At 44.6% G+C, this 12,476-nt stretch overlaps 1 protein-coding gene across 2 annotated transcripts in view; it reads left to right on the top strand.

The window, feature by feature from the left end:
• Window positions 1-7,341: 7,341 nt before the first annotated feature.
• grk5l (G protein-coupled receptor kinase 5 like) overlaps window positions 7,342-12,476 on the top strand; it is a 114,656-nt gene continuing 109,521 nt past the window's right edge. For both annotated transcript variants that reach the window (XM_084323289.1, XM_084323288.1), the window contains exon 1: window positions 7,342-7,760. Coding sequence is in view for 1 of the 2 variants with exons in the window: in XM_084323288.1 (XP_084179414.1) it covers window positions 7,709-7,760 (52 nt within the window). In the remaining variant the exon portion in view is untranslated. The remainder of the gene's footprint in view (window positions 7,761-12,476) is intronic.

Below are 12,476 nucleotides of genomic sequence, written 5' to 3'. Positions count from 1 at the left end.
GGGTGACAATATTATCACAAGGAAAGATGAAATTACCTACCTGGGTTCCATCCTAGAGGCTAATCTTTCCTGTGACAAAATGGCATCCAATGTAATAAAAAAAGTCAACCAACGAACGCGATTCTTGTACCGGATCTCCTCTCTGGTAAACAAGAATACCCTGAAGACTCTAGCAGGAGCACTCATTCAAGGGTACTACGACTATGCTTGCACCTCATGGTACCAAAGCACCTCAAAGGCACTAAAAAACAAATTACAAACATCTCAAAACAAGCTAGTCAGACTACTGCTTGACCTGACTCCTAGAACCCACCTCACCCCTGCCCACTTTGACAACCTAGGATGGCTTAGAGTAGACGACAGAGTACAGCAACTTGCAATGGGCCTGGTCTACAAGATACACTATGCGACCAAGGTACCCATGTACATGTCAAAATACTTCCCAAAGGTCAGTGAATACCACGATCACAACACCAGAGGGAGCTCCACAAATCATGTAAAACCCAGATTCGGCTCAAACAAGGGACTAAACACGTTTCGCAATTATGCCACATCAATGTGGAACGCCCTATACCCAGGGCTGTAAAGGAATGTGAATCTCTACACACTTTCAAAAACACTCTAAAAAAACACCTACGTGAGACTGCAATTCGAAACTGGCCCCTACAAATGTCCTAACCTAGTTGTACAGTAAATGACCAAGTAAGGCTTTGTCAGTATTCCAATGTACAGTGTAAAATGTGTGTGTGTCCCCTACCCAACCCCCCCCCCCCCCCCCACCTCCAATGTACAGCCCTCACCCACCCAACCCCACCCACCCAACCTCCTCCAATGTACAGTTTCTACGCCAAATGTATATACACTCTTTTTCTGGACATTTTTGTATCACAAACAGTACTGTATTTGCAAATCTGATATGTCATAAATGTATAGATGTAGCAGTACTGTCTATCTGTATGTCATGTATGTCATATATGTTATGATGAATTGAAAATGGGGGACCCTGATGTAAACAAGACGAAAGTCTTTCTCTGGTCTGCATCCCCTTAACAATTGTATGTATTGAGCTGTACTGTACTGTACCCATTCTGCAATCTGTTAATAAAGTTTTCAATCAATCAATCAATCAATCAATCAATCAATCTTTTTGTAGTGCCTATTTTCGGTGTTGCACTTTTTAGACGGTCCCTGGCTGCGCACTTGCCTCGTCAAGGCCGACTCGTCAAGGCCGACTGCACATTATAGATCAATTTATTAATTATTAAATGTACAGCTCCGAGGCCGGCTCGCCTCGTTTAGGTGAAAGTAAGGTTGTAGCTCATTGTCTACCTTACTACGATAGGAAAGAGGTGTCCTTTGTGTTTTAAAAACATTTCGCTTAAGAATTATTGACGCGGAAATTCGAATCTGTGAATATCTTTCTAACTTTACCTAAGTCTCCCGATTCCGATACAATAAAGCGAGTCTTCATCACAAATCATATTCTCAAAATAATCTGACCGGCAGATATTATTGCTGGCGCTGGCGGACCTATTTCGGCCTGCGAGGCGCCTATTGCCGACCACTGCACTGAACTAGGATATCTGTATAACGTGCGTTTAGACAACACTGCTTGGGACAGACCACACAGGCTATTTCCATATTATTAGGCTATTACTTCACATACAATATCATGTCTAAATGAAATGCACAAAACTAAAAAATGTATGTATATAACGTTACCCTGGTATAGATCTGTATGCATGTGTATTTATTCATAACGTTATACATATTCGTTAACGTTAGATCGTGAATGGCTTTTACATTGAAAAATGTACTTGTCACGTGGTTCCGTTTTCCATTCTTCACATCAAAAACGAAAAACGAACTATCAAAAGTACACGGCCCATTATTTACTCCTTTTTTTTCATTTGATTCTGACACCAAAATACGAAAAACAGCTCCGTATTTCAGTTTTTCCCAGTTTTTTTTTATTTGGTTTCAAACGGAAATAGGAAACACCTCGTATTTCCGTTTTTTCGTATTTCCGTTTGAAACGAAAAATGAACTATCAAAACGTACACGGACCCAAGTCAAACAGGATGTTTGATTGATTGATTGATTGAAAAGTTTATTAACAGATTGCAGAATGGGTACAGTACAGTAAGTACAGCTCAATACATACAATTGTTAAGGGGATGCAGACCAGAGAAAGACTTTCGTCTTGTTTACATCAGGGTCCCCCATTTTCAATTCATCATAACATATATGACATACATGACATACAGATAGACAGTACTGCTACATCTATACATTTATGACATATCAGATTTGCAAATACAGTACTGTTTGTGATACAAAAGTGTCCAGAAAAAGAGTGTATATACATTTGGCGTAGAAACTGTACATTGGAGGAGGTTGGGTGGGTTGGGTGAGGGCTGTACATTGGAGGTGGGGGGGGGGGGGGGGGGGGGGGGTTGGGTAGGGGACACACACACATTTTACACTGTACATTGGAATATTGACAAAGCCTTACTTGGTCATTTACTGTACAACTAGGTTAGGACATTTGTAGGGGCCAGTTTCGAATTGCAATCTCCCGTAGGTGTTTTTTGAGAGTGTTTTTGAAAGTGGGTAGTGATTCACATCCTTTACAGCTTTGGGTAGGGCGTTCCACATTGATGTGGCATAATTGCGAAACGTTTCGATGTGTTGTTTTGTTTAACGTCTCCGTCATTCCATGATCCTTCACTAAACATAATTCGTTTTAGTAGGCTAATGAATGTGTTGCAATAATTAATTCAGCTCAGACAATCCGATGGCAGTTTTTTTTAATGATCAATGAGCACCAATTGTCCTGAGATATCTATCTTAATATCATGTCATCATCAGTCAATAACTATGTGCTCCGTTATCGCTTTGTCAGTATAGGCTACACCGCTACAGCTACAGCCATGCCTGCGCCAGGGGTCGCCTGAATACGCTCTTTTGAGTTTTCAAGTTTTATTTGTCACATATAATGTACATTACAGTGAAATGCTTGGTTCAATATGAGCCCCCTGAGATTGTGCTTCATACCGTAAACAAAAGTAAAAAATAATAGAGACCAACCACTATACAAAATATGCAATATATGCAAACTAAAGTACTGTGATGTGAATGGGCCGAAGTAATGACGTCAGGAGCAGGGACTCAAGTGGCTTCATTATTGAACGCAGGTGTTGCTGATTGTGTGCGGGGATGAGACGCTGAGACTGTTGATAAGCCAGTGGGACTCAGAGATCGAGGTTGGAGCACGCGAGCAGTAACCAGACTCTGGTAGGGCCCGGGGGGTGGGGTCGATCGTGGAGGGTTATCCACCGGCGATGAAGAGAAGTTAGATAGCCGTCCATAGTTACCGGTACTGGGTAGCGTGAGGAGGGGAGGCTTACCCTCCTGGAGACAGATAGGGACGGGACATAGAGGGTCTGAGTTACATCGCTCCCAAAAGACCTTATACTTGGCTCGTCCTCGCGGACACCGAGTACGTTACCAGGTTACAAATCCAACTGCAACCTGGAGGACCACCGTGTGCCGGAACATTCGTCCGGAGAGTTGGACGGGGTCCAAGCGGCGACCCTCGGGGGGGGGGGGGGGGGGGGGGTCACGCCGTGCGGCGAGTTAAGTCCACTGTTACCCACATTTGCACTTAGTATAGGATTTTGTATTATAATCTATTTTTATAACTGTGTAGGCCTACTGTATATAATATATATATTGTATATGGGATATTGTGTATTTTCTAGTTACCTTATCTGTATGATATCGTGCCCTTAATTAACCTGCATATTGGCTAGTCCTTTTATATGCCCTATTTATTATATAGCCCAGGCTGGTATATGTTGTATAGATATTGTGTGACCAATTGAAGGGGAACAGGGGAAGCAAGCGGGAGGGGTAATTCGGACCTGGGGAGTCTGCCATAATTAGTGTGTACAATTGATCCATTATCTATCAGTGCCTATTTGAGAGTGTGATTAGCGGGCCGTGTGTGTGATTAGGCATCTCCTTTGTATAACGTGCCGTGCCTCTTAAAGAGGGTGTTTTGACGTGTGTTACTGTGCTAGGACATATGCATGTTCATAATTGCGTGCCTCATATAGAGGGTGACTGAGTTACGTTTGCAGACGACCTTTACGGGGTCCGATTAGTCCGCCCAATTAGAGACCCCTAGTCCCCTGTATGAATTACTTAGGTGTTGTAATAAAGTGTCCTATTGGACCTGAGGCCGTACCAAGAGAGAGAGGTGGCGGAGGATTTACAGCGAGAGCGTGGGCTGATAGCGGAAGGCGATGCCCTAGATATTCACATGGACCAGCTGGTCGGATAAAGTGTGTGTGTGTGACTATTGTTGTGCATTGTGTATGTACCGTACCTCATTTAAACTAAGGGTTGTTGCCCATATAAAAGAGTGCTGTGAGATGTGCTCTACCTAGAGGTGAAGGGTTTACCTATATGTGATAGTGCTGTAATCAGCATACAACACCGGGCTGGTGACAGGCAACATGGAAGAACACAAGATGGCAAGATACAACGTCAGGAGAGCAGTAATAGAGGCAAAACGGCGCTACAGGGATAAAGTTGAACTTCAGTTTGAACAGGCTGACTCTAGAGGCATGTGGCAGGGCCTCAGAACAATGACAGACTACAAAGGAACCCCCCTCAAACTGAACAGTGACATCTCCTTAGCAAACGATCTCAACTCCTTCTATGCGAGGTTTGAGGCTGTGAATAACAACACCAGCCTACAAACCACGGCAATGGGGGGGGGGGGGTCTGCTGATGGAGACTCAGTGTTCAGGGTAACAGAGCATGAGGTGAGACGGATCTTTAAAAAAGTGGATATCAGGAAGGCAGCAGGACCGGACGGCATCCCCGGCCGCGTCCTAAAAGTCTGTGCCGACCAACTGGCCCCGGTATTCACTGACATCTTCAACCTGTCCTTGGAACAGGCCGTCATCCCCACCTGTCTGAAGAAGTCCACCATCATCCCTGTACCCAAAAAATCTACGCCCGCTTGCCTCAACGACTACCGCCCTGTAGCCCTCACCTCCATAGCCATGAAGTGCTTTGAGAAGCTAGTGAAGGGCTACATCTGTTCCTCCCTCCCCATCAACCTGGACCCTCTGCAATTTGCATATCGCCCCAACAGGTCCACGGAGGACGCCATAGCCCATGTGCTGCACACAGCAGCATCACATCTGGACAAGAGGAAGGGGAACTATGTGAGAATGCTGTTCATCGACTACAGCTCAGCATTCAATACCATAGTCCCCTCCAAACTCATAGCCAAGCTCAGGGACCTGGGCTTGAACTATGACCTGTGCCAGTGGGTCCTGGACTTCCTGACGGGCAGACCCCAGGTGGTAAGAGCCGGCAACTGCACCTCCTCATCCATCACGCTCAACATAGGGGCCCCCCAGGGCTGTGTTCTGAGCCCCCTCCTCTACTCCCTGTACACACATGACTGCGTAGCACAGCGGAACAACAACACCATCATCAAATTTGCTGATGACACAGTAGTGGTGGGCCTGATCTCTGCCAACGACGAAAGGGCCTACCTGGAAGAGGTAGAGAACCTGTCACAGTGGTGTCAGGAGAACTGCCTCTCCCTGAACGTCAGCAAAACAAAAGAGATGATTGTGGACTTCAGGAGGTCGGGGGTCAAGGACTACAGCCCCCTCAGCATCGACGGGGCACCAGTTGAGAGAGTGAACAGTTTCAAGTACCTCGGAGCCCACATATCCGAGGACTTGACATGGACCACACACATTGACAGTGTTGTGAAGAAGGCACGACAACGCCTCTACTTCCTCAGGCGCCTAAGGAAGTTCCAAGTCAGTCAGAAGATCCTTAGGAACTTCTACTCATGTACAATAGAGAGCATCCTGACCGGCAACATCACCTCCTGGTTTGGGAATAGCACTGCACAAGACCGTAGCAGACTACAAAGAGTGACACGTTCAGCCGAACGCACAATTAGAGGGGGGCTTCCCACCCTCCAGAACATTTACAACAAGCGGTGCAAGGGGAAGGCTAAGAGAATTATTAAGGACTCGAGCCACCCGAACAACTGCCTCTTTGAACTGCTGCCGTCAGGCAAGCGATACCGGAGTCTTATGGCGAGCACAGAAAGACTCAGAAGGAGCTTCTATCCCCAGGCCATCAGGCTGCTAAACGAACAATAATCGCTAAACGAACAATAATCACTATGCAACAACCATCAAATGCACACAGCACACACACCCACACGCACACACACACTCACTCAAACAAACAACACACTGCAGCACCCACTCTCCACACTTTAGATCACACAAACACACTTACACTTTATATTTATTGATAAAGGATTTGCACTACAACTCGTACACCTACTGTGAATTGTACCTAAACTGCACCTCGTCCATTTATGCCTTGCACTATATAGTATTGTATATTAGTACACTGCACAGTATTGTATATTGTATGGTAACTACGTCTACGAACATTGTACATATGTCTAAACTGAACACTGTGACCTCTTTTTTTTCTTCTAATTTTTACTATGTTTTTATTTCATACTATCTTGTCATGCACAGTCTCTGGAGCGCAACAGTAAGAAGCATTTTGTACAAAAGTATTCTGTACTTCTGTATGACAACTATTAAAGAAACTTGAAACTTGAAACTTGTATAGAGTGATTAACTTAGAGGTGATATAATTTACCTGGGGGACGTCTGTCTATACCTGCTGCATTCTCTGGTTCTGTTAAATCCTGTCCTGTCGCAGAGGGGAAATGCGTATCGGCTTCATGGCTCATAGGTTTTAATTAATAGATCTCATATCATTGTTTAGCATAGGACCTTAATGAAATAAAGTGGTATTCCTTTGTAAATCGGTTGTACAGTTGGTTATTTCAGGCATTTGGACAAATAGCAGTTTCCCTGCTAAATAGCAGTTTCTCAGTTTCTATTTATTACAGTACAAAGTGAAGTACAATATACAAACAATAAAGTGCAATAATTATATATTTATTATATATAAATATATTAAAATGTGGTGTTTTGACTGGACGACTCCGCAAAGAGCAGTGGAATGAATAACCAAATACTTAGAGAATCTTGCCTATTAGCATGACACGCCGCCTGTGCCCCCATGTCCTGGGACACTTTTTTGGAGGGGGGCGACATTTGGAGTGGAGAGCTCCCGGTGCCGACGAGTGCCGCCCTGGTGAGAGGCCCAGCCCATTCTGATTACGCACCAAGAGGGGGAGCACATCTGATGTTCAGTGCAGTGAGTGCACTTAGCCAACTCCTCCTGTGCTAAAGGTTGTATCGCTGCGCTTCACCCGCCGCTAGGAATGCGTTAAGTGATGTGGTTCTCGACTTGTTGTGGTTTTACGCCGATGGCTCTAAATTGATTATCTTTCTGCGTTGAAGAGATTCCGCACCAAATTACGCATGGATCGGGTTTGGGGAATTGGAGTAGAAATGCAGCGCTGCACTCCTAGCCCACAACAAGAACCATGCCCATCTTACATTACAAGCAAATCTATGATATCCTGTTTATCCCCCACGACTTTGATATGAGTAGAATTTGCTCGGATAAAAACGAGGAATAAGAGAATATCCTGCGACGTGAAGGACGAGGTTTCCCCGAAGACGTCTGTGATCTCGCATACCGAAAATCTCCTCGTATAGAATTTTTGATGGAGCTGGAGAACATTGTAGCCAACACTGTACTGCTAAAAGCGAGAGAAGGTAAGTTTTTACACAAGGTATCTCTGTAATTGTGGAAGTAGTTATTTAAAAAAAATCGCACAGTGTGGAAACAAAGGTTTGAATAATTGCACTAGATGACGAGTGACGACAGAGCCACGGTGTAGTGTGTAGAGCTACACTAGTTGAACTGTACAGATGCAACATACAGGCCTGTTATGTGCAACACATGCATCTCACTGGAATGGTCATGACTGTCTTCCTTTGGTTATCGCTTTATTATCACAACCACTTCCCGGGCCTATAGATTTAAATACAAAATCTTGATCGAAATGACAGACCCTGCTACTAGGTTTTCCAGACAGGGGAAATCTGCCCCCCCACATCCGCTTTCTCGTTGTCCGTGAAAATGAATGTGCTGCGATGACACGGTGTGAAGCAGGGCTCTTTCGCAACACTACATGCTCGGGCACATAAGGAGGGGATAACTCTTATCTTACGGGGAATACTAGGCGGGGGGGGGGGTGGGGGGGGGGCATTTGCACGATGATCTATGACTATGACGTGAGCGGTGTTGAAATCACCACCACGGTACAGTCTCCCCTGCGTGCAGCAGCGAACGCCGCCTGTACATTATACGATTTCTGTAAACATCCAGAGTAAAATGAGCCCACTACACACATTGGGAGTTTATCTCCCTTAATAAATCAAATGTTTGGATCGTCAGATGCTGTGTGTGTGGATGCACTGAAAGACGGCATACTGTTTATAGGCCTGCCTTCAGCTCTCATGTGCTTTTCCATGATCCCGGTGTTGTGCGGGCATGTTCTGAGAGGATCCAGCGGGGAGATGTTCAAGAAGGTGGTGATGGGGAAGGTGGATGGAGAGAGAGGAAGTGGAAGACCAAGAAGAGGCTGGGTAGACGACGCCTGTGATTGGAGCGGAGTGAGAGGCGGAGTCACGGAGTTGGAGAGAAGAAGTGGGGACAGAATGGGTTGGAGAGTGATAGGCAACCTTCGGAACGAAGAGGCCACCTGATGATGATGATGGTGATGAGGGTCCAATTAATCCACCACCAGGCATTATTTGTAGGCTAATATTTCCATCACTCTATATTTTAGTCTACACCTCAGAGCATGCACTGATGCAAGGACTATGCCAATGTAGTTAATGATCATCAGGGTGTGCTTAGTTTTCAAAAGCATAGCCGATACAGTTTTTTGGGGGGGGGGGGGGGGGGGCATGCCTTTATTTTCAGATGTTCTGAAGAAATGTTCTGCGTCGCGTCTGCATCTGTTATAATGTTATATGCTTCAAGTGTCTGCTCTATCTGAATAAGTGATCATACAGAAGATTGAGGAGGCTATGTTCCCCTGTCTCAGAAATACACACACACGCACACAACTTTGATGTAGCGCATGGTGTAATGTGGCAGCAGTCTCTGTGGAATTGCAGAGTGACGCAGGAGAAGGCGTGCATCTGGCAGCCCCTGCAGTTACAATGATGACATGCTTATGGTCAGAGAACACGGGACGCAGGGTCACACAGAAGATCCAGGCATAACTGATGAAAGGACACTTGTTGTACAGCATGTATCCTATAGATAGAGAGGCAACGTTACAAATGCCCTTTGCTGGAACAGCTAACGGAGTGCATCCTTGTCTCTGCGATGTAACAAGCACCCCAGTGAAATAGCTTCATTGATGTTTTTTTCATATAAAACATTGTACATTACAACAGGAAAGAATACTCAACCTAAATAATTCCCCAAATAATTGTTATGTGTGGGAGGCTGGATCCATGCAGTCCCTGGTTCAATTCAAGCGATTCTGGGAATTACTGAATCGGCTTAACTGAATGAAAGAATTTATAGGAATAATACATTTTTTTTTTTAAAAAGGTCAGAAATGAGTGATTCAGGAGGGCTGGACTCTATTTTTGAGTCTGAGCTCCGGCCTCTGCCCCCTAAAATGTCATGTTCAAGTTCCTAGGGTTGCTTGTTTTGCTCCCAACTCAAATGTTCCATTCCAATGTCAGGTACCATAAGCGGCGGGTGAGATTAAGATTGGGGTAATATCGCACAGAGCGAGCAAAATGTTTCCTTTTTTGTCAATACACACACTAGGCTATGCGAGGCGAGCCCCACTCATTTAATATATAGTGCAAATTAAGTGTTCAAATGAAGACATCCAATAATAGATTAACCATTGTCTTACCTTAATGCAGCCAAATTTGATGAACTCTGACTCTCATCATGTCCTCTTAGACTTAGAGCAAGCCCTTGTATGCCAAGATAAAGCAACATAGCCTCCGGTGATCCGTAGTTATGCCCAGGGGCAGCGCGGTGCAGCTTCTAAATTACTTTGTTTATATGCCTTGGAAAAATACCGTATATCCATTTTTCTTTTTGAAATTTGACTCAAAATAGCGCGCTGGTGATCGGCGGGCGGAGATGTTTGCTTTACTCGGCCCGCGGGATCAGGATGATCATGTGAATGATGTGATTGGCTACATTATTTAACCTGAGCCTACGCGTGATTGGTTACTGCCTGTACCTGGAATGTTAAACGCCGCCACCTAGCCGATTGACACCTTCGTCGTTGACACCTTGGCAGCACAAGACACACACAATAGCCAGCAGCCTGCGCACATATATACATTTCAAGATTCCCAGCATAACGATTTGGGTAGGCCTAGCCTACCCTGGTCTTATATACCCGCCGCCTATGTCAGGTACACATAGGGTTTATACAGTAACCTATACTAGCCCGTAGTAGAGACGTATACTCTGTTCTCTTAATGTCGTTAGAGAAAAGAGCCGGGTCAGATGAATTTAGCTTCATGAATTAATAAGAGGAGATAATGAACCATGCAGTCCCTGTCAAGACCGCATTGGGGAAAGTAAAGGGCTTTGCATTTTGATAGTAGAGGATGAGCCGTCGCGTTGAGCTCGCAGCTGAAAGACGCCTCTCAGCCTTGATCAATGGACTCTCACTCTTCCCTTCAAAGACGGCTGCAAGATAATGGATTGACTGTCGATTCATATTTGGTAACGTTTTAGAGACGGAAGCAGTGGCACGGTACACGCACTCTCGTAAGCGGCAGGGATGAAGAACGAGAAAGGGGCACCAACGTGGGGCCCCTCCTTGGTTGGGGATGGCGGGTTGGGGTGTGTGTGTGTGTGTGTGTGTGTGTGTGTGTGCGAATGCTGAAATAGTATAGGACAATTTGTTAACCCTTTTTCTACCACACTACAGAAGGTTAACCCTTTCCCTACCACACACTACAGACGGTTAACCCTGTGTCGTGTGGCAGTGAAAGGGTTAACCTTCTGTATTATCGCAGTGAAAGGGTTAATCCTTTGGTAGTGTGGCAGTGAAAGGGTTAAGCTGAATTAGGTCACACACATGCACACTTTTTTGTAACATATATAGTGTTGTGCTTCATCCCTCATAGATTCTACACACATCTAAGCAGCACCTATACTCCTGGTTATTTGAGCATGAATGTTTTACCTGCTACTCTCCTTGGCATTCTGTAATGTAATGTAGGTAATGTCTCCATTTAACTTAAGCTATATTATTACTCCAATGACTATATCAGTGCATCAACTTCAGCTTTTTTTCTCCCGCAGTCCCGTCTACTTTTGGTAGAAAACAGAGGTCATTCCTATAGATCGCTATTGTATTTGGCCTGGAGAAAATACTGGTGGCAGCACACGTGCGTTTGAAACGTTAGTTTTGTTAGTGCATCAAGTTAGTGCATACAGTCAAGCAATAGACCTCTCACGTGTAACTCATCCATTTTTTTAATTTCTTTAACGGTTTGTGGATTATGCACTTGAATGTTAGAAGCTTAATGTAAAAATTGGATCATTTAAACATTTTAATTCTGCAGAATAATCTCGATATCCTAGTATTAAGCGAGTGGCTTTTACAAAAAAGTATTAATGATTGGGAAGTAGCCCTAACGGACAGCAGTTTATTTAAAATGGATAGAGTTTGGAGAGGCGTGGTTGTTTATGTTAAATGTGTTTGCCTGTGACTGCCCTAGAACTCCATCTCCAAGCCAAAGTGTTTTGAACAGCTTGTTCTGAAGGTCCATCTAGGCGCCAAATCAGTGATCTTAACACATTGGCGGCCACTGGGATGTGTCTAATATCACTCTAGACGACCAGCATATGTAAACAGACTTGGGGCTGTTTGTAGAGCTAAATCTATACTTTATAGTATTGCTATCTGTCCATTCTCATTGTCAATTGAGACCATAAACCGTCCCTTCAAAATGGCTTAAAGAAAAAAAAAATCATCAATACGTTCTCATTTTATAGCGCTGTGAATATAAGCGTTATACGGGATTCCGGCTAGGATATTTCCTGGAAGGCGAGATAAAGGGCTAATAGCTACTAACGTTATATCCAATGGCATTTCCGTTATACAGATGCTACAGTTAAAACTCAAACTGCATATGATCGACACGATCCTCAAGCATGTATGCATGAAAGGGGGGGGGCGGGGGACGTTGTTTCTTATTATTGATTACCAATAACCGTGTTCGTCTAAGTAGCCGCATAGGCCGATCGTATTGTATCATAACAAGGCCCGATCGGGCTGTAATTTACGTGAAAAAGATCTTACCATGAGCCGGTTGGATCCCCCCGAGCATTTCCCCGTTATCGATCGCCATCTGGTAGATCGATATGTCCATTGGCTGATGATAAATCCCCTTACTGCATAGTGAAATCTGCTATCCAAAACG

Source organism: Notolepis coatsorum, assembly GCF_963971535.1.
Source record: "Notolepis coatsorum genome assembly, chromosome: 10".
Lineage (NCBI taxonomy): Eukaryota > Metazoa > Chordata > Actinopteri > Aulopiformes > Paralepididae > Notolepis > Notolepis coatsorum.
The sequence above is the reverse complement of the archived record's forward strand: the minus strand, read 5'-3'. Positions and strand labels throughout refer to the sequence as shown.